This window comes from Lemur catta, chromosome 11 (assembly GCF_020740605.2).
Source record: "Lemur catta isolate mLemCat1 chromosome 11, mLemCat1.pri, whole genome shotgun sequence".
NCBI lineage: Eukaryota > Metazoa > Chordata > Mammalia > Primates > Lemuridae > Lemur > Lemur catta.
In genome coordinates, this window is record NC_059138.1 from 14,126,962 (window position 1) to 14,149,486 (window position 22,525).

General features: G+C 38.9%; 1 protein-coding gene across 4 annotated transcripts in view; it reads left to right on the forward strand.

The window, feature by feature from the left end:
- Window positions 1-22,525, forward strand: part of DGKI (diacylglycerol kinase iota) — a 397,632-nt gene that overhangs the window by 334,991 nt on the left and 40,116 nt on the right. For 3 of the 4 annotated variants that reach the window (XM_045565327.1, XM_045565330.1, XM_045565329.1), the window contains 2 exons: window positions 3,212-3,334; window positions 22,315-22,340. In XM_045565327.1, coding sequence (XP_045421283.1) covers window positions 3,212-3,334; window positions 22,315-22,340 — 149 coding nt within the window. The remainder of the gene's footprint in view (window positions 1-3,211; window positions 3,335-22,314; window positions 22,341-22,525) is intronic. The other variant, XM_045565331.1, reaches the window with a different exon arrangement.

Sequence of the window (22,525 nt, forward strand, 5' to 3'; positions counted from 1 at the left end):
TGCCCACTTTTTAATGGGGTTGTTTGATTTTTTCTTACTGATTTTCCTGAGTGCTTTATAGATTCTAGTTATTAGACCTTTATCGGATGTGTAACATCCAAATATTTTCTCCCATTCTGTAGGTTGTCTGTTTGCTCTAGTGACAGTTTCCTTGGCTGTGCAGAAGCCTTTTAATTTCATCAGGTCCCATTTATTTATTTTTGTTGTTGCTGTGATTGCTTTTGGGGTCTTCTTCATAAATTGTTTGCCTAGGATAATGTCCATAAGAGTTTTTCCAACATTTTCTTCTAGAATTCTTATAGTTTCATGCCTTAGGTTTAAGTCTGCTATCCATAGTGAGTTGATTTTTGTGAGAGATAAGCGGTGTGTATCCTGTTTCAGTCTTCTACATGTGGCTATCCAGTTTTCCCAGCATTATGTATTGAATAGGGATTCTTTTCCCCAGTGTATATTTTTGCCTACTTTGTCAAAGATCAGATGGCTATATGGGGATGGTTTTATATCTGGGTTCTTTGTTCTATTCCATTGGTCTATGTCTCTGTTCTTGTGCCAGTACCACGCTGTTTTGGTTACTATAGCCTTGTAGTATAGCTACAGTCTGGTAAACTGATGCCTCCCAATTTGTTCTTTTTGCTTAAGTTTGCTTTGGCTATGTGGGGTCTTCTCTGGTTCCATATGAAGTGTGGAGTTATTTTTTCTAGATCTGTGAAAAATGATGTTGGCATTTTAATAGGGATTGCATTGACTCTGTAGATCACTTTGAGTAGTATAGACATTTTAACAATGTTGAATTCTGCCAGTCTGTGAGCATAGTATGGTTTTCCATCTGTTTACATCCTCTGCTGTTTCTTTCTTCAGTGTTTCATAGTTCTCCCTGTAGAGATCTTTTACCTCCTTAGTTAAATATATTCCAGGAAGTCCTAGCCAGAGCAATCAGACAAGAGAAGGAAATCAAGGATGTCCAAATGGAGGAGAAGAGGTCAAACTATTGCTCTTTGCTGATGATATGATCTTATCTCTAGAAAACCCAAAAGAATCTGCCAAGAGACTACTGATAAATAAATTCAGCAGTCTCAGATTACAAAATCAATGTACACAAATCAGTAGCATTCCTATACACCAAAAACAGTCAAGCTCAGAACCAAATTAAAGACTCAGTACCTTTCAGAATGGACTTGACATTCTAATGACATCAAACTATTTGAAATACATTTTTTTTGTGTATGTTCCCATAGAATGAGGTATAGCTGGTTCTGTCATAAGTCTGTCTTATGAATGATTATGTAGAAATATTCTTTCCCAACAAGATTTGTACCATGACTGAGCCGTCTTTACCCACAACACAGATACTTCCTAACAAACCTAGAAAACACACTAGTACTTGCATTTGTGCATATATGTTTGTAGTAACTCTATTATTCAAATGCAAAATGGACACAGTGATTTGATAATTATTCTCTTCTTCTTCTTTGCTCTTTTCAGGCTGTCTGAGATGTAAAGATTTGTATAACAATAACATATCAAGTGCTTATTATGAGCCATGTACTATGTCTCTCTTGTATCCCTACCACCACTTCATAATGTTAAATCATCTTAAGTGTTCTGTGCTTGTTTCCTCATCTGTAAAATGCAAATAATGATAATACCTTTTTAGAGACTTGTTTGAAGATTAAATGAATTGATACAGGTAAACCATTAGTTCCTGGCATTTGATAGACTCTCATTAAATATGTTATTAAAATTATCATCAACATGATCATCATTTCACAATGACCCTGCAAATTTGATACTGTTATTATCCCAACTCCATAGATAAGACAAATGAGACTTAGAGGATTATGTTACTTGCCTAGTATTCCATATAAAATAAATAGAAAAACTGAGATTCATTCCCAGGTTATCTCATGATAGAACCCATGCATTTAGCCATCACCTTGCAACACCAAAATATTATTAACATTTCTAGGTTATGTCAACAATTCAAAACTATTTATTTAGAGCTTTTTGTGTGCCAGGTACTAGTGTACACACTTGGAAAACAACAGTGCAAAAAATAAAAACAAACAAGAATCTCTATCCTTATGAAGTATAATGAAACCAGGGCTTTACTGGTATGTGGGGACTGAATAGTTGAAATAAGGGTTGCCCTAAAAAATGTGCACACATACACTCAAATAGCTAATGCAAATTACATATACCTACTTGTGCAATATAAACAGGCGTGTGTACTTGAGGTAACCCTTATACCTGTTTACCGTTCTTCACTTGATTCACTTTTTTTTTTGCCAATTGCTGCTATTTGTGAGTATCTCCCACTCCGCCAGGGCCAGCTGATGTCCATGGTATGCACCAAGTCTGTGGGGAGCCACAGGAGGGCAGAAGTGGCCACATGGAACAGATACACAGTTTGCCCAGGAGGCCAGAGCCAGTGCTGTTAGAGCTATCTGGGCATGAGGGACAGGCCAGCAGGCACAGGGATGGCCTGATGTAACCCGGGGAGTCCCAAGACTGGTGGAGAAGGCCACCTTGGCAGGCCATGGCTCCACATCAGGCCCATGATTTGTGGGGAAAGCAGGTGTGATGTCGTGTCCTACTGCAGAGGCAGAAGGTACTGGAGTCTGGGTGTCCTCCCACCCTACCCAACCTGGCTTTAGCTCTTGAACTGGTGAGGAGTGAGCCCATTCTGCCAGGTCACCCTGGGCCTTGCCCTCTCAGTCATTCTCTCCATGTCAAATACCGGCCAAAAGAAATGGCTTTGGGCCTGGTTAGACCTCTGGTAGTTCTAGCTCCAAATATAAAGTGGCCTGAAAATCCTCTAGAACTTTAATCAATCTCTTTCTTATTTCTGGCCAGTCACCTCCTCTGTAAATAAATCAGGAACAGGGAAGCAGTGAAAGAGGATGAGCTTTGTTATTTTCTAATCAGTGTATCTATTAATACACCAGGTCCATTACTTCTTATTGTGTCACATTTAAAATGACTTAATCTTAACATTTAGTTTTCTCATCTGTAAAGAGAGCAGAAAAATACAGATAGTTGGTGATAGCTGAGATAAATGAATGACATAATAAATGTGAAGTATCTGGTAAATACCCAATAAAGATAAATCTGGCTTCTCACATTTGGAGACAACAGTCATCTGGAGAAAGAGTAGACTAAGTCGTGTGGCTGACTGTGAACGCTGAACTGTCTGGTGTCCTTCCTTCTGCAGGATGTCAGACTGGTGGAATCCCGCCCTGCGGAAACGCATGCTGAGTGACAGCGGGCTGGGGATGATAACTCCCTATTACGAAGACTCAGACATAAAGGACCTCAGCCACTCCCGCGTGCTACAGTAAGAGCTCCCTCACTGTTCTATTCCCTCCCCTGCGCCACTGTGATACTGGGAGAGGATCACACTGGGCTGTTCACTGACGGGAAGGATTTTCTTTTCACTGGGGCTGAAGCTGTTTCATGGAGGTGTCACTCTGTGGTTTGACATTTTATTCACCTTGCTCACTTCATCTACCCCAGACTCCTGATGGGGCTTCACCTTTCATTTCTCCTGCTCCTGAGCAGCCTTGAGCCCATGGGTGTGCATCTGGAAATACTTTAAATGCCACCAGCACTTTTCTTTCGTGGAGTCCAGTATTTATCAGATGTCTCTGTTTGCTATATCAGGAAGACATGCAGGAGGATGATCATGAGTAGTTTGGAAGTGACGCAGCATTTTCCACTTGTGTGAACGTTGTGGCTTGCTGTTTCCTTTGTCTCACGTCCTGAGCCCGGGCCGTGCACTCTATGTAATATCGCCAAATGGTTTTGTTGGCTAGAGGGGCTTGTTGCTTGTGTTGTGGCTGTGGTCTTTATGGGTAAGCAGTACAACATCTGTTCATAGATTAGAGTAGCAGGTATGTTTTCTTCTGAGGTCTGATCATGGTCAGAAAGTAGGATGCATGCTGGAGTTTAGCAGCAATGTTGGTACCTTTGTGTCCGGTGAATACTCCCTCCTGCCCTCCCTCATGGCAGGGGCAGGTTCTAGGCGCACCTACTCTTTAATTTCAGGTCAGTCACTCTGTCTCAGAGATTATGCAAGTTCAGTGCAATTCATGAAATTAGGCTGATTTCCAGTCCTATCCGGGGTCCTAATCAAATAGTGACAATGGCTTTGTAACCACACAGTCTTATCATTTTGACAGACAAACAAGATTACTAAGATTCTTAGAAGCCCAGGGTTAGCTGAAGAGGCAAGACAGTGCCTTGTTTCTAAAGGAAGACCGGAAACAATTTCGGTATGACAAAGGGGAAAAAATTAGAAATCTGGACCTAATTATTTCATTGGCAAAGGTTCTCCTCAGACACCCTGAGGGCAAAAGGAGGCTTCATTTTAATTGCTTCTTTGTATTACCTCTTATTTTCTTGTGTGAAGAGGGGAAAGGAAAAAATGAATTACTATGGATTTTTTTCTTTTTAATTAAACCATGTTGTTAGCTTCTGATGGCATTTTGATTGCTTACAGTTCAGGGTATTTTTCCATTTCCTTTTTATACAGAATTGAGGCTTGTGAACCAGGGTGACTCAGCCACCCGTGGATGGTTAGAAAAGTGGCCATCTATCTGTAGGCAGACTTATTGGAAAATTAGAGTTTTAATTAGCTGCAGAAATAGAAATTAAGCCCAGACAAACCAGATGAGTGTTGTAGTTGCACTCGTGTATAGGCTATTTCCATAAAGTAGAATATGATCTCAATCTATTTCTCTGTGTCTTGAGTTTTCCATATATAGCACATCAGATGTGCATGTCATGACATATGAAGCAATTGTTTCTAAGACTGTAAATATTCCTCCTAAGAATTACAAATAAATGTACCATTTTATATAATGGCCAGATTCTTAAAACCCTGTGTCAAAATCAACTCTAATTTTTTTTATTTGGGTGGTATTATCCTTTTAGGGATGTCTCTTAATTTTTTATTGATCTTCAATTGGCAGCTATTGATTTTCATGGTCATTTTTACTATTTTAGCTCTTAAATGCACTAGAGTAGTTGACTCTTTTAAAAAAAAAATTCTGCAAAATCACTTTGAAAACAAAGTAACATTCAAACGTTCACCCCTAGCCTTTGAGTCTTTCCAGCTGAATCTCCAGATGTTGTGCAACAAAGACAAGTGGTCCCTACGGTGCTTTGTCAGAGTCCCTGACTCACAGAAGACACAAGCACAATAAGATGGTTGTTTTAAAGCACTTTTAAAAAAATCCACAAAACTAAACTAAACTAAATATCTTACCTCAACTTTTTCACTAGCTCTTTTATTTTTTAAAATTGTTATGTCCATTAATTCCTTGGGAAGACATCTTTTTATTTCCTTCTGAGATCATCTCTGATACAAACAGATAATTGCAGCTATGGAAATATCTAATAATGTTAGTAATGATTGCTGTTGATGGAATACCTCCCACTTGCTTTGTACCATAATTAAATTATCTTTAAGTCTTTCAACAGCTTTTAAATTTAGCCATTGCTGGCCAGGTACAGTGGCCATGCCTATAATCCCAGCATTCTGGGAGGCCAAGGCGGGAGGATCATTTGAGCCTGTGCAATGTGTAAGACCGTGTCTCTACAAAACAAAAAAAAATTTTTTTTTGATTAGGCAGGTGGGGTGGCATGCATCTATAGTCCTAGCTACTTGGGAGGCTGAGGCAGAAGGATCTCTTGAGCCCAGAGCTTCAAGGCTGCAGTGAGCTATGATTGTACCACTGTACTTCAGTGTGGGTGACAGAGCAAGACCCCATGTTGAAAGAAAAAAAAAATTTAGTCGTTGCTTAACAGAGGGGTAAACTGAGGCTCACAGGGAGTAAAATATTTATCTAAGTCACTCAATATGGCAAGCTTGGTTTGACCTGAGGTCGGTTTGACTTTTCACTCCATGCTTTCTCCACTGTACTACTCCACGGTCTTCCCAAAGGGACTGTGCAAAGGCAGCAGGCCAGAGCCCCAGAAAGGTTTACTTTGGTTTTTATTTTCTTTTACTGTTTGTGAGGTGAAAAATTCTACAATATATAGGCATTACATATACATATTAAATAGATCAACTGCAAACTTACCCAAAGTAAATATGGCTAAGAATGAATTTTAAAGCAATTATTTTGTGCTTCAAAAAAGAGATTTAAACAAAAAATAATGGTGAAAGAGTTCAAGTTAAAAATTACTAGGCCAGGCATGGTGACTCGTGCCTGTAATTCTCGCATTCTGGGAGGCTGAGGCGGGAGGATCATCTGAGCTCAGGAGTTTGAAACCAGCCTGAGCAAGAGCGAGACCCAGTCTCTACTAAAAATAGAAAGAAATTAGCTGGACAACTAAAAATACGCAGAAAAAATTAGCTGGGCATGGTGGTGCATGCCTGTAGTCCCAGCTACTTGGGAGGCTGAGGCAGAAGGATTGCTTGAGCCCAGGATTTTGAGGTTGCTGTGAGCTAGGCTGACACCACGGCACTCTAGCCTGGGCAACAGAGCGAGACTCTGTCTCAAAAAAAAAAAGTAAAAATAAATAAATAAATAAAAATTATTAAATATGCTACAATCCAAGTAAGTACAAAAATTACATAGAAGGCACTCATGAATGTAACAGCTACTATGATTTATCATGTTGTTTAGCTATATTTGCATTAGGTCTTTCTCTCAATCCATAAACAAAATAGAACAGTATAAAAACATGTAATATTTTGTTATGGTTTTGTTTTGTATTATACAGCTTGAGTATCCCTAATCAGAAAACCTGCAATATAAAATGTTCCAAAATTAGAAATTTTTTGAGGGCCAACATGATGCTCAAAGAAAATGCTCATTGGAGTATTTTGGATTTCAAATTTTCAGATTTGGGATGCTCAACTGGTACGTACAATGCAAATATTCCAAAATAAAAAAAAAATCCAAAATTCGAAACACTTCTGGTTCCAGTCATTTTGGATTTGGGGTACTCAACTTGTATTAATTTTTTTTATTACCTGTGTCACACAATGGATATACTTTTGGAACTTTCTATTTCATTCAAAATCATGTTTTTGAAATTCATCCATATTGACATATGTAGTTTTTGAATAATTTTTGGTATAGAATGTTGCATCACAAGTATGCCATAAATTATTTCTCCATTTTAATATTGATCTCTAATATTTTACTAATTTACAAAATGAAGCAAACATACTGGTACACATGTCCTTCTGTGTTGCAAAGTATAAATGTAGTTCATCTTTACTTGATATTGCAAAATTTACCTTTCCACCCAGAATATTTAAGAATCAGTACATGAGAAGGACCTGGAGACTTATTGTAATATTCTAGGTACAATTGGCATCTGTAGATCTCAGCTTTAAAGCTCCAGTCAACTTGGAGATAGGAAAAGTTCAATTTTAACACTCTGTTGACTGTGCCCCCAAATAACACTCTATAGAAAGAAATCAGAAGGGAAACTTTAGTTCTTAGAACTGAAAATATTACTTATCAGAATCTTCAGGACATGGCTAAAGTGGTATTCAGAGGATAATTTATGACTCTAAAGTCATTTATCGAGGGGAAAATAATTATGTACAGATAAAACATTCAATGTGATAAACTAGAAAGAGGATCCCAGAGTAAAGAACAAAGAAACAAGATGGGAGAAGAATAATAAAGATAAAGACAGAAACTAATGACAAGGAGAACAAGACAACAAAATAGATGATTAACCAGGAGTAAAAGTTTATAAAATTGATTCTTTGAAAAGGCGATTAAGAGAAGCAAAATTCTGAGAAGACATTTTTAAAAATAATGATACGGGAAACAGAAAGGATTACAACTACAGCAACTTCCCCATTTTACCGCCCTGGCTCGCAGGATGCATCTGTGCCAGGCAGCCCTCTCCCCCCAAATTCTAACTGACCAACCCCCTTGGGTCTCCTCAGGGTTTTCCCATAGTTTTAAACTTCAGTTTCTTAGATCTATCAACCTCGATCCTTCAAAGAGAGTGAGAGGAAATGAATAAACAGGATGAATTAGATTTCTATCATTACTAGAAGTGGTTACATTTATATTAAATGTTTCCATTTAGAAACATTATAATTTTTAAGGAAGATATATACATGCCTACTTATATACATGTCCTCTAGGAGGGACTACCATTCCAAAGAATGGTATACAATGTGAATAGTGTCTTCAAAGCCTATAAACACAGTGAAATTAATCTTTAATAATCAATGTTGAAATAAATTGGTGAGAGGTGGTTGACTCACATTATTACTGGTAGGACCATAATGAATTTGTCTTTAAGTTTTAAAAAATGTTTTCAGCATCTAAGAAAGTTCTATTTAAAATAACATGATTCCGGAAAGATGTTTGCTCTTATCATTAATTGTACCACCACTTTTAGTGACAAGACTATATTTCATTTTGGCAGAAGATTAATAAGAAGAGAATTAACTTAAGTTTTAGCAGGCAGAATCTATTGAGTCATAAGGAAGGACTTGCCCCATTTTAGAGTCTATGAGATAAGAAAATAGGCACTGAATGAAAACTCTGATACATTCTTTCCTAGTTTTCCTTCTCTGAGTTGGATAGGTTAAGGCAGGCAGGTTAAAGGGACTGGTGGATAATTGCTTTATATTCTGAATTAGGGTAACCTTTTTCCCAGTTCTCAGATTTTTGTGGTTTATGAGAAGACCCCAAATTGAAAAGATATACTTGTTCTCAGTATCCGTATGTCCTAAGCTTGAAAGAACTAAGATAAGGGACTGTAACACAAATAAAAACAGAATACCTTGTTACTGGATGAAGACACTGAGAAGACAGTGTAGTGAACCACCTGGGAGCAGGTATTCAATCTAGACATCTGTCTCCAGGCAGGTATCTCTTACCTGATCAGCTAAGCAGGGCTAATGAATGGGCTTTTATGATTACAGAACATTTCTCTCTCAAACAGGAGATAATGTTATCGAAGGTTGAACATATAATGCATGAGGCCTGATTTATGATTTCATTTGGATTCCAAGAAACAGATTAAGCCATTCAATCAATCATCTGTTGAGAAAATCAATATTGGGCACCTTCAGTGTCTATAGTTATCAAGGGTTGAACTATAATGCTTGAAGTCTGATTTATGATTTCATTTGGATTCCAAAAAACAGGTTAAACCATTCAGTCAATCATTTATTGAGAAAATCAATATTGGACACCTTCAGTGTCTATAGTTAGGCACCAAAAATATAAAATGTAAAACTAAATAAGAAATAATTATTACCTTTGAAGAGCTTATATTCAAAGGGGAAATATTACATAAACCATTTATTACAGTTCCTGCTGAGAAGTGCTATAATGGAGATATATATATACACACACACATATATATGTGTGCACATATATATATACACATATACAAACACACATACACACACATATAGAGTATTCTGGAAATGAGAGGAAATAGAATTTTCTGCTTTCTTTACATTTTACTTTTTTATTTTTACATGAATGAATATTTAAATAATTAATAAAAATGTTAGCCTAAAAGACAAAAAAGTCGGCATTTTAAGGGTTCCATGCATATTTTCTTCAACTTTTGCACATGAATAGATAAGTATCTGTCTTTTCCTCATTATATAAACTAGCAATTCTCCTCAAATAACTGAAAACACTAAATGACAGTTTAACATTAGTCTACCTGATATGTGCTTAAGCAAGTTTGTACAACTGAGAAATTATCTGGGGATATTCAAAATTCCTAATGATCTTAAAAACTGAAAAACTGGCCTTTTAGTGTAGTCTACAATTCTGAATCACTGTATCAAGAAGACAGCCCTGAAACCTCCCCCATTCAAAAACGTAGGCGTTCTGGGCTGAGCATAGGAGAAATAGCTTCATTCCCCTCTAGTCCTGATGTCATGTATTTTCTTTACTCAATTTCTTCTGGAACATCAGGTTATGGCCTGACCCTAATAAAAGGGGCAATTGTGCTTATTGTCAAAATGCCAGGTTCTCAACAGGAAGACAGACTATTGGGCAGTGATTTGGGTTGTGGAAATATCCTTTGAGGATCACAGTCAGATAAGAGGGAGAAAATTAATCTTCTTAGTGGGATGCAGGTTTTGCTGGAATATATCTTGGAGATGAAATCAGTGCTGTCAGGGTAGAGATAGTTCCTGGCATCTGTTTCACCAAGATAGTTGGGTCCCATCCCTGCTTAACTTTGACTGGTCTCAATCTCGCCTGCCCTGGATAATCACTCCAGCTGGGAAAAGGCAAGAGAGATGCCATGTGTCTTCCTTTCTTCTTTTTCTTCCTGACTTACTCAAGCCAAGCACACAATAATACTCTGTTTCGATATGTGTGCAAAATTTTTAATAAGAGACTTTGCTTTCTCCTTAAATAATCACTCCTCGATCAGTTATGCAAATGGAGGCCCTAAACCACTTGGGGGAAGTGGAGCCACATTTCCATTTCCAAGTTCGGTTACTGGAAGAGCCAGAATAGAATTCCAGATCTCATTTTGACTGACATTGAAAGGGGGAAAAAAAAAACTTACTTTAATATTAAATATCCATTTTATTTAAAATGATACCAGGAAATTCTGGGCTTGCATTTCCATGAGGTCTAGGTTTTGCCAATGATCGCAGCACAACATAATGTTGTTACTGTTGAGTGGCTTCGCTTTTTCTTTTGTAAAAGCTGGTGGCCTTATCCATTCACACTTTGGGAATACTGTGAATGTGAGGGAAAGTTGCTTAAATTCCTCTTTAAAGCCTGTGAGTTCCTTGGATGGCCAAACTGTGTGTTGTTCCCTCTGAAACAGCACTTTGCACCATTGCTGGAATAGGAGGCATTCAATTCAGCAAGGCAGGCTTTTTGCATGAATGGATGAGATTTGGATGTTAGAGAAAAGGTACTCTCTTAAACCAAAATAGACATGTATCTATTTGGATTGCTATCCAATCACAAGGTGATTATAGCAAAATAATATGTAGAATGTTGAATATTTGCATGGAGCTGTGGAATCCATTTATATATTTCAAAGTTTAATATGGGTGTGCTTGATCCAGGGAATTCACATGTCAAAATATTAAAGATGCACTTGAATTCCTGGCTCAGAGCGATGTTGGTATTTCCCAAGTGACAAAGTAAAAGGTAGCTATGGTGAGGATAGGAAGTTGTGGGCACCCTTGCGGAGCACAGCAGTTGGTAGGGTGACAAGGAAGAATTGTGTCAAGAAGCCTGTGCAGTAAGATGTTCCCCCTGTTATATCTCTGGATAATTTTGGTTGTATCAGTGCAGTTTAGTCCTTCAAGAGGTTTTAGATGCTCTTTAAGTGGAGGGGAAGATGACTTGGCCCATGGGAAACCATAAGCTAACAAAAACATAAGGATGGGACAGAATCTCAGAACTTTCTCGGGATTTCTGACAAAAGGAGACAAGGAGAAGCTGGAGCAGTAGGAAGCACAAAGGCAATCTGTGCAGAAAATCTCCTGAATAGGCTGAGAGTGCTAGAAAGGGACTCTTGGGGAACTATCAGAGTCTCCTTTAAAAACAAAACAAAACAAAACAAAACAAAACAAAAGACATTTCTCCTTACTTCTAAGAACACAGTCTGCCTTAAGACATGAAAGAGTTAGTAAGAAGGTGATAGAGCCTTTTGTGACAAAACAAACCACTTCAGCATCATCTGAATCTGGGAAGATGATGATAACTCCATCTCTCTGTGCACTAAGAAGTTATGGTCACCCAGTATGGAAACTGCTTGTTTGCAGTGGCTGTGCCAGAAGTGGGGACTCAGCCTGTCCTGTGTGCCTGGGAGCAGCTGTGTGCTGGTGGCTGGGTCGTTCTACCATCCATTTTTGTACAGTAGGTCCTCTCTGCCCTAATCCAATCACTGGATCTTCCTGGAGGCCCTAATAGTAACAGTTGGACGTTGAAATCTTACGAGTTTGGTGAATGGAATAGGGACATAAGGTAGGGTGGATGATATCCATGCTAAGACTAGTTGGCATTGATGTGAAGGCCGCTAGTTCTACAAAATGATGGCACTTCTCTCTTTGAGAGCTCAGTTTTTCTAAGCACGGGGATTAAAATTTAGCCAGGAATAATAATAATCCCCTGGAGCATACTGGAAAAATGTCCATGCTATCAGGAAACTGGGCACAGTTTCTGAGGATGCTGACAATGATTTTTCCTTCCTTGCTGAAAGGGAGAAATTGTGGAAGGTTAAGTCAGCTGTCAGGTCATCCTTCCTCAGAGAATCGCAGCCTGTGGAGTCCAGGTTCCTCAGGACATTTACCCTGTCACTGGGCTTCTGTAGCAGCTGCCGGCAATAGGAGGGAACGTGGGAAGCAACTTTTCTTTCCTGTAGGTTTTCAGTGTATATATAAGGGTACTTGTTGGGATGGCAACTAAATATTTGCTTTCAAGTTTGACAATTCCAGAGGAGGCCACAGTTTCTACTGAGTATGACTTTGGCACATCTGCCTGTGACACAAAGTATTTCTGCATCTAAAAGCTACCTTCTGCCCACTGGTCCTGGGACTGACCCTTCAAGAGCTGCCCTCATCCCCCTCTTCCCTCTGAGAGCCACTGAAGCTCGCCCCGTGCCTCCTTCCCGCCTCCCCAGCTCTGCAGAGAGGGGCAGAGCCCCCAGGGAGCACAGTGAGGCACTGCCTTGCCTCTGTCCTGCCTTCCACTCCTGTTTGCCCCGTCTCCTCGGAGTCCGGTGCTTTCGTGCCCTGAGGTCTGTTTTAAAGTTTCAGCCACCTCCTGACAACCTCCTTTCCTCCCTACCACTCACCTCCAAAACAAACTGTCAGTCCTTTGCTCCTTTCTCAAGCTCTCACCAAAACTCATGTTTTCTCAGCATATCTGTCTTGGGCGAATAATTTCATTAAACAGGTCTAAAGTATGAAAGACTGATCATTTTGAAATCCTTGCAACGATATTTGCCTGCCAAGCTCAGGTTGGAGGGAAATTGACCAGTGATAGCTCAGCATGTTTGGGGGTGGGGACGGGCAGGGATGTGAGAGGGACGCCTGTCTCGCCACTGGAAATGGTGGTGGAGGGGCTGTAGACGGTGCGGAACTTCTTTGAGGCACCTCTGGGGCCCCCTGAACCCCCAACTCTGAGGTGACCAGAACAAGAGATATCTCCACAATATAGAGACAATGCTTACTTGGAATTCTGGAAGATGGAGACCACATTTCCCCCTTGTCTAATTTTCTGGATCTTGTGCTAATCACCATGCATAAGAACAACAACAAACATCATCTTACAGTTTTTCTGAATGCTTGTTCGAAGTTAGTCTCACTCCACGACTCCCTTAGAATCTCCTTGAAAGTGAGCATGAGATGTTATAAGTACCTCCCACAACTTCAGGAGCTCAGTTAATCCCATAGCACTGCCTAATATTCAAATATAGAATTAATTAAATCTTCTTACAGATAGTCTACGTAGTCCAGTTTTATTTCTTGTTTTTAGTATTACCATCTTTTATCGGCATTCATTTTATCTTTTTCTCACAGATCCCCTTTCCTGATGTATTACTGAGAAACTCTCCTGTCTTTAGATACAGAAGAGTTGGGAAAAGACAGCGACATTTTCGGGGATTCTGTTTCCCACCCCAGTGTCGTGAACACAAACACCCTCTCCTGAGAAACAGGTGGGATGGTGGGAGATGTAGACAGGAAAACTGGGGTATATGACAGTTATCTTCAGGAGAAATGCCAAAGCAGCTTCCAACTCCACCTAGCTCTTTTTTTTTTTGTCTTCCATTTTCTAAAACTAGGTTTAGAAGTCCTTATTTGGATTTCATAAAAATAACTAGCTGTGGCTGAGCCCTTACTCAATTACCATGGCACCACGAGGCAGATACTGCATATCCCAAATCATGGCTTTGCTTATAAGTGCCACATACTAACACTAAATGTAGCACTCATGTGATTTGGCTTTACAATCCAGAGCTTTATATTTCAACTTATGCTTAAAAAGAAAAAAAATTCCACGTTCACAAAATCCAGATGGATTATGTCTCAACAGGAGTTGTTGGCCAGGGCTCCCAGAGTCACTAGGATAAAGCCAGTGGCTCAGTGCAGCTTTTTCTAAAGGTCACTACCTACCAGCTCTCTGTGCGTATGACTCTCTTGGTTGGAGTTTAGAATAATATGCCTTTTCTATTCCTTCACTCGCTTCTTAGAAAGTGGGCTGGCAAGGATATTGCAAAGACTGGTTTCTAAAGTATAGCCTCACATCCTTTGTTTCTACATGACTGTGCTGTGTTTAGTAATTTTATTTTTCATTTCATCTTCAGAATGCTAAAATGTGCGATGGTCAGATTTTCATGTTTCATGTTGAATAAACGTGTTAAGAGTTACTTTCTTCGACTCCATCTCTTTCTTTTACCTATTTCTTTTCCGTGTCCACTGCCCCCTTTTGCCCATTCCTCCTGCCCACAGATTTCAAAGAAACCCCTTACCCCGTATTTTGTTGCAGTTCTTAGGAACTAACAGTAGGTGGCAGTAAAATTTCACACTCAAAGGACATTTAGGGGCCTCTCAACAGATTAAGGAGGGTATACAGAAGAAATAGAATTGTAAATGCTAATAGTAGAAAAATACTTTCGTATATTTAAAAATTAATTTTTAGTTTTTAGTTGACTGATAATATTGTATGTATTTATCATTTACCACGTGATGTTTTGAAGTGGAATGGCTAAATCTATCTAACAAATGTGTTACTTCACATAGTTATTACTTTTGTGCTGAGAACACTTAGCATCCACTCTCTTGGCGTTTTTCAAGAACATGATATTTCATCGTTGACTATAGTCAATCTGTACAATAGATCTCTGGAACTTACTCCTACTTTCCTAACTGTAATTATGTAGCCTTTGACCAACATCTCCCCAACCCCAACAGTGCTATTTTCTAAAGGCCAAATACAACTAAATACAGGAATCTATTTAGAAGAAAAATAAGCTATTTCAAGCACAGTTCACATGGGGGTCAACAGAATATATCTTTGGGTAGGAGAGTCTTAAAGACTAGGAAATTATGATAATAAATAAAGGTAATTCGTGGAAATTTACATCAAATGAAGTACTCACCAAGCAGCCTGTAATATCCTGGAAATACTATGCTTACCTCCACACAAATGCTTATCTCTGCCTCCGTCCTTCTTGTTCTTTCTGTCCCCTCTCCTCTGTTGGTGGCGAATGTTACCTTTCAGGCTGTTTGGCATTCCCTGAAAGGGTCTGTGACCACTTGAATAGAGAATGTGTTTGCCTTTCTCTTGTTTCAATGCCACTTTGTGTGGTTGCTGTAACTTTCATCTGTCCAACTCTCATTCTCTTGCCTGCTGTCTTTTACTGTATGTGCTTTGTTCATTGTCTTAAGAGAAATAATTTGTAATTAGAGGGAGCAAAACAAAGAGAGGATTATATAGTTGATGGAGATTCTCAGTGCTAAGGGATTTCTGGTTCTATTTTACCTAATTAGAGACGCTTTGGGGCTGGAGTGATGGTGGTGAAGATGTCATTTAGATCCGCGGTCTCGATATTCCTCTCTCAAGTAATGGGAATGATGTCATAGGCCTGGTATAACAGCTCTCCAGGGAGCGGCAATGCACACCCTTGATGGAAACTCCAGGGAAGAAAGCTATTGCCCAGAGATAACAATCTACAGCCACGCTTTCAAAGCATGTCAAATCCCTTGGCTTACTTGATGTAAATAAAGATTCTTGTCCATCAACAGTTTTAGCAAATAAATCGAATTTGTGTAGCGTCACCACTCCAAGGTAAAACAGAAGGAAAACAAAAATGGTGTTTCCGCAGCAGTGATGCTGACTCTTGAAATGTGCCTGGAAGGAGCACGCAACTGGACAATCAGTTTTCCCTTGGGACTTCTTGAGAGTTTAACTGAGAGTTAGCATAATGGCTCGAGAAGCAGGCAGCAAAGTCAAACCTGGAGAATCTTGACTGAGCCTGAATGTTCCTGCACGTTCACCATAGGCACAAGAGTATTAGCACATGGTGGGAGGCTGTTTTATTAATATCAAGAGAAGATAGGATTCCGCCAAAGTGTGAGAAGGGTAGATGAGAAAAGCCCAGGGAAATCCCAAGGCTGTAGTCAGGAGAGGGGAAATGAAATAAAAGAAAAATGACAGAAGGGAGAGGGAAAGACAGTCGGAGTTTCTATAAAGTTATATACCAGAGGCTACTCTTCCTGAGTAGGAGGGATGATCCCCCCATGCTTGTAGGAAGTAATATTTTTGCTGTAGTCCTCAACCCTAAAGCTGGGAGGTAAAGAGGAAAGACAGATATAAAAGGGAAATTTAATAACATAATGTGCATAGAGTGAATTACTTTCAGTGTATGGACATGTATGTGCTGCGTTGTTTTCAAGTGAGGGCTTCACAATAAGGAACCCTTTATTTATTTTTATTTGTAATGGGCCATGCAGAGTGTAGAAGTAGCACAGCTCTAGCTCCCCCTAGCATTTCTCCTTTGTTTTCTATTGTAATTCCATTGGGGTAACCAGGAAATGAAAGGGTCTTGGCTACTCGAGTCAGGCCTGTGTGTTTGTATGAATATTTCTCAACCTCCCTACTCCATCCACTGTCTATTGTCTTATTAAAACATTCCACTGCTGAATATCTTCAGAATATGAATCTCTGCCCTTGTGCCTATGCAAACTCTTCTTTCACACCTTTCCTGCATGTTTATTCCAAGCTCCCTCTATGTGGTGGCCCCATTCCTTGGCTGACTCCCCACCAGCTGGTGGTTTAGAAGTGGTAAGTAGAAGGTATATGTGTTTGGAACACTGGGAAGGAAGATAGACATTCATTTGTGGATGATTCTCTTAAAATTTAATAGTCCCATGTAGCTAGGTCTCCAATTCTCATCCATTCTATCCTCTGTGTTTAGGGAAGACTCTAAAGCAGATAATCGAGACCTCCAAGGAAGGAAATGATACAAGCTTTCTGAGGAAAGGCCAAGTGAGAAAGCCATGGTTGCTATTGAATTAAAGCCATGAAATGAAAAGAAAAGCAAAATAGTATGCTGAGGCTAACAAAAAAGCAGTTCGGATAATATTATTCAAATAAAAATGTTATTGTATCAGGACAAGCTTGTAACTTTGGCACATTTTGTGGAGGTTACCAAGGAAACGCATCCCAAACCTACTGTGAAGCATTACACCAGATTATAAAGGTGGAAATAGTCATGATGCCCATTATTTCAGTGCCAGGTTTATCAACTAAAAACAATAAAACATCATAAGAGGTACAACACTTCTTAAAGACCTTGGTCTTCATAAATATAACACTCATTTGCTCTTACGTATTACTCTTTGCTGGTAGAAAATAGGTACATTTTCCAGTGCCTTATAATTTCTACTTGAAAGATAAGAGGCTGTCAAGGGAAATTTGCTGATGGAAGGCAATCTGAAGAACCATCTCTGAGTACCCTAGAGATTCTTTGTGTCTTGGTGAGAACAGAGTCTAGATAGAGTGCTATCCAATGTTGTAGCCTCTAGCCAACGTGTGCCCAATATCTCATTTCCTCAGATTCTTGATATTTGCATAAATTAATCTAATATAATGATTGATTGAAAGATGTTACAGTTGTATTTAGTTGGATAATTGTATATATTCACACTTTTCCATGGAAACACCCTATTAAGATAGTGTGAGGCCTCCAGCTTTGTTCTTTTTGCTCAAGATTGCTTTAGGTATATTCAAGGTCTTTCGTGGTTCCATACAAATTTTAGGATTTTTTTTCTATTTCTGTGAAGAATGTCATTGGTATTTTGATAGGAATTATATCGAATCTGTAGATTGCTTTACATAGTATGAACATTTTAACAATAGTAATTCTTTTAATTTATGAACATCGTATATTTTTCATTTTTTGTGTCTTCTTTAATTTCTTCTATCAATGTTTTATATCTTAATATATTTTTAATTATTATTCATCTCCTCTTAATTTTTGTTTCCCAGTACAGTGGTGACACAGTAGAAAAAGCCCTCAATTCTTTTCTATAACTTAGCTAGTTCAAAGGCTCTGGGAAAACCTTTACCCTTTTCAACTCCTATAGTCTTTTAACTATTTCTTGATCACTGTTTCTTTTCTTTGAGTTTATGCTTCACAAAGGCTCTATCTCCTCTTATTCCTCTCCCTTTTTGCCCTCCTTCCATCTCTAAATTTCATGGAGATTTATTAATAGTCTTTACTTGCTTCATGTCATCATCTTTTTATTATGTTCCCTACATATGTTTTATTTTCTTCTTGTGGTATTTTTGCATAGATACCACACTGGTTCCTTCTTGGTTATTACTTGTAGTATTTGCAGTAGATGAGTTCCTCTTGGAACTTTTGGTTTGGGATAGATAATTGGGGTTAATGAATTGGTATGCTGCTGGAAGTTGGACTTTGTATCTGTTGTATTCAAACTCTTTCTCAGCCGCACTGTCTTATGGGGTTTGATTCTACTGACTAGCAGGACTCCCTGGCTCACAGCGGAGGGCTTTCTGCCATAGGTTTTGGGGTGTGTGATACAGCTCATGTCTGTTTAGCTGACTATGTTGAAACTCTCTCTTTCCCTGAAACTTGGCCCCATTTTTACTGTACAGTAGTTCTTCTTCATATATGATGGTTTGGGTTTATAAATATCTAGTTTAGTCAAAGATGGTATTTCCTTTGCTGTTTCTCATCTTCCCTGTTATTTTCCATGGGTTTCAAAAAGAATTGAAGAGCAGAGAAATTTTTCTTCTTCCTTATTAACGTGGAAGGGTTGCAGCCATGGTCTTTAACTTGACCTCTGCTTTTTAACTTGTCTTCTTGTTCTTTTATGGTTCGCTCTCCATAGCCTGCTCATTCAAAAGCACAAGTCAGAGTGTGTGACTTCTCTTCCTCACAAGCTTGCTCCATTTAGCTTGGCAGGTAAACTACAGGCACTTCGAACTGGCCCCACGGGCCCTCTGTGCAACGGCCCCTGCCCCTTCTCTGGTTTTTGCTTTGTTGCTCCTTCACATTTTAGCAATGCTGAGTTCTGTGTGTATCTGATAGCACACTATGAAAATTCATATCTGTGCTCCTTTTCATATGCCTATTGCTTCTGCCTGGAATTCTCCTCCTGCCTAACTTACCTAATATGCTCTTATTTATTCTTCAAAGCCCAGCTCAGGTGATTCTTGGTTTTTGAAGCCTTCTTTCACTCTTTTGAAACAGAATTGATCCCTCTCTCTGTGCTACCCCTTTACTTCATCTATGTTTTGATCGCTATATTTTTTGTACTATACCGTAATCATTTTTTAACATATTTTCTTCGCTAGATGATGGGTTCCTTGAAAGTGTTCTGTGTGTCTCCATCACGTGGCATAGGGCCTGGTACTTCATAGAGTCTTAAGTAATAAATTGAGTCAACATGAATTAAAAGATTCAAACCTAAATAACAGTTATTTAAGCTCAATAAAATAGGAGAAATGTTTTTAAATGCAAGACTTGACTTTTTTTTTTACTTTGCTGAATTTAGATGAACTAAAAATGTAAAAAATACAAAGTAAATAAAACAAAAGCAAAAATAAATATAAATATTCTATAGACCATAATAAAGGACTAGTGATCAGGGAAGGGTGAAGAGGGCAACTGCGGGTCATGGAGTTATTTGAGTGCTAGGAACAGTTTACATTGTGAGGGCAAATGCTAGCTCCAAGATAAAGTGTACATGGAAGAAAAATAAACTCTCTGGGACAAAACCACATGTCTTTCAGGTGTGGTGGGAAGTATGAGCAGAGAGCGTTCCTGCATTACTCAGCTGTCAGGCTGAGGAAGATTGTCTGTTCCTGGGAGTCAACCTCTGTTTTTAAAATAACTACTTATATTGCTGATTTCAGGATATTTCTTCTCTCTTGAGCTAACTTTTTATGCCCATTCCCAGCAATAATGGATGATGTGCATGTCTCAGTAGTATAGTGTAGCGACTCGTTGCAGTGAAAGGTGAAATACTGAGTGAGGATTGAAATACTCCATATGTCTTAAAATTCCACAAATCCAGGCATGTGGGAGACATTCAGCACAGAAACTCAACATGACTAATTTTCACAAAACACTCTGAAATCAATAGTCCTTCCCCTCTGCCTGGACATACTACAGAACGCATCCCGTTGGGACTCTGACGGAGCCATCTGGAATGTCTCAGATTTAATATCAGTGCTTTGCTTTTGCAGAAAGGCAGCAAAGACCTGGCTTCATAAACTCTCCATCTCAGAGTTCAGTTGTCCATTGGCATGAATTTTTCTGTGTTCTTATAGCTCTGTGAGAAGTTAATTGCAAACAATCCAAGATGTGTTTTTGCTTGTTTCTCAAACAGAAACCACCAGGAGGGAAGATGTTTCCTTGTTGCTGAGTTTTTTTATACCCTAGGTAGCTTAAGAAATTAGCTCATCTTATTTCAAATATATGTTTCTCTTTAGATTCACCTTCCCAGCCCATTTCATCTCCCATTCAGCACCTGCCGCCTTTTATTTTTCCTAATCATTAGGGCAGATTATGGGCATTTCTGTTTCTGGGTGCTTTGGATGTTCTTTGGCTCCAAGAGTGCTTACATTATAACCAATCCAGAGCTTGGGACTCATTCCCTAGCCCACTTCCTCACAGCTGGTCTAGGATCAAGCAAACTTGTCTTTCAGGTAGCTTGACGGTGACATGATGACTTCCTCGGAGCTCCAGGATGTTTCTTAGTCTGAACACCAGTGTGGTGGTGCTGAAATTAATTCGACAAATTTTAATCAAGGGCTGATGTGTTCCAAATAAGATGTAGTCTCAGTTTTCAAGGGGGTTATAATCTAGTGGGAAAGAGTGGTATATGGACATTAAATAAAGGAACTTCAAGGGACAGATAAATCAGCTCCGCCTGGGGAGGCCAAGTGGAGTTTTTCAGCCAGCAATGACGATGACTTAGTGATTGTGGCGGGTTTCCAATCACTGCACCCAATGTCTGTCTCCTGGATGCCAATTTTCTTTCCAGCAAAACTTGGGACCCTCTGTAGTTTTCGTGCAAAAGTCTACTTGAAGAGATTAATGTGTAGTTTTCATGCAAAAGTTTACTTGAAGAGACTAGTATGGTTGAAATGGTTTGACACTTTGCCGCTAAGGGAGTTTCAGGGCTTTCTCTCTGTTACTATTGTGTCTTTACTCTTTACTGTTCACTTACACAATAAGCAATAATATTGCTAATTGGTAAAGTAAAACAATATCAAGCAGCCAAAGTAGCTAAAATTTTTCTTTAATCACTTGTGCATCCATTGAATGATTCTTTCCCAACATTTGTCATCATGTTTTCTAAATATTAGTTATATTAGCAAGTGGTTTTATTGCCAAACTCCTACATTTATCTTTGGTCATCTCCCTGCTACAGACCCCAGTGGGCCAAACATTCAGAGAAGAGCACTCCTCCCTACTGGAGGAAGTACATGATTTCACGCCTTTCCCTTTAAAATTCCAAACAACTCTAAATACAGTATCACGTGTCTCTTGTTATCCCCAGGAAAGAATAGGCCAAGAGTCAAAACTGTAGTCTTCCAAGCTGGAGGTGAATTCATCTCCAAGGTTGTAGCTGTATTGCTCAGAGTATCTCAATTAATAGTCAACAGAGGGAAAAAGAGGTTTTTACGGTTGGTGATGATTTTTCATTTGATATTTTACGGTCTTAATTAGAGCTGAACCCACAAATAATATGCAAAAGTTATGGGTTTATGAAAGTTCTGTTTGATCCCGACAGTTGCCCTCTCGTCTCATCCTGATTCTCAGGGGTTTGGAGACATAAGGCTAGCACCTACAGGGTCTATGTCATACTTACTCAAGCATCAAACTCCATGAAGGGTGGAAACAAAAATCAGTGTATGATAAGGTTGCATGCCATTTCTTTTACTTGTCTCCATGTATTCTGTCCATGCAGATCTCTTTCTACCTACACACAGTCAATCTAGTGTTTATTTATATCCCTGGCATTTTCTCTGGAGTCCTGGCCTTAGACACCATCACGGGATTTCATATAATTTGTTGATAAATTCAGACTTAACTAAGTTTGTTGCAGCCCTGTGACATCATGCAGGGACTGACATTTCAGTAATCTGTAGCACCCAGACAATCCAGGTAAGATTTGGGGCTGCTAATTGGAATATACAATGTAACCAACACATTAATTACACTGTCTACTATTTTTGAATTTTCATTCAGTTGAATTTTGGGGTTATTATTTCTGTGAAATTATTTTTGATCACTGTTATAATTATCACACACAAAATATTTATCATGCTTATTATCTCCTTTTAGGTCACCAGTCTCTTCAGAAGATCATGGTAAGAATCTGTCTTATTTATACTAATTCAATATACAAATGCAAGGCCTGGTCCTTGCATTTCACTGTCAGAGCAAAGAATTATTTAAGAAAATGTCTGTGTTGGCCTTGTATTTTTTGAGTGTGAAATGTCAAGCACTTTAAAAAAGTTTAATCACCCTAGCTAAATTTGATGTCTTGTGTTGG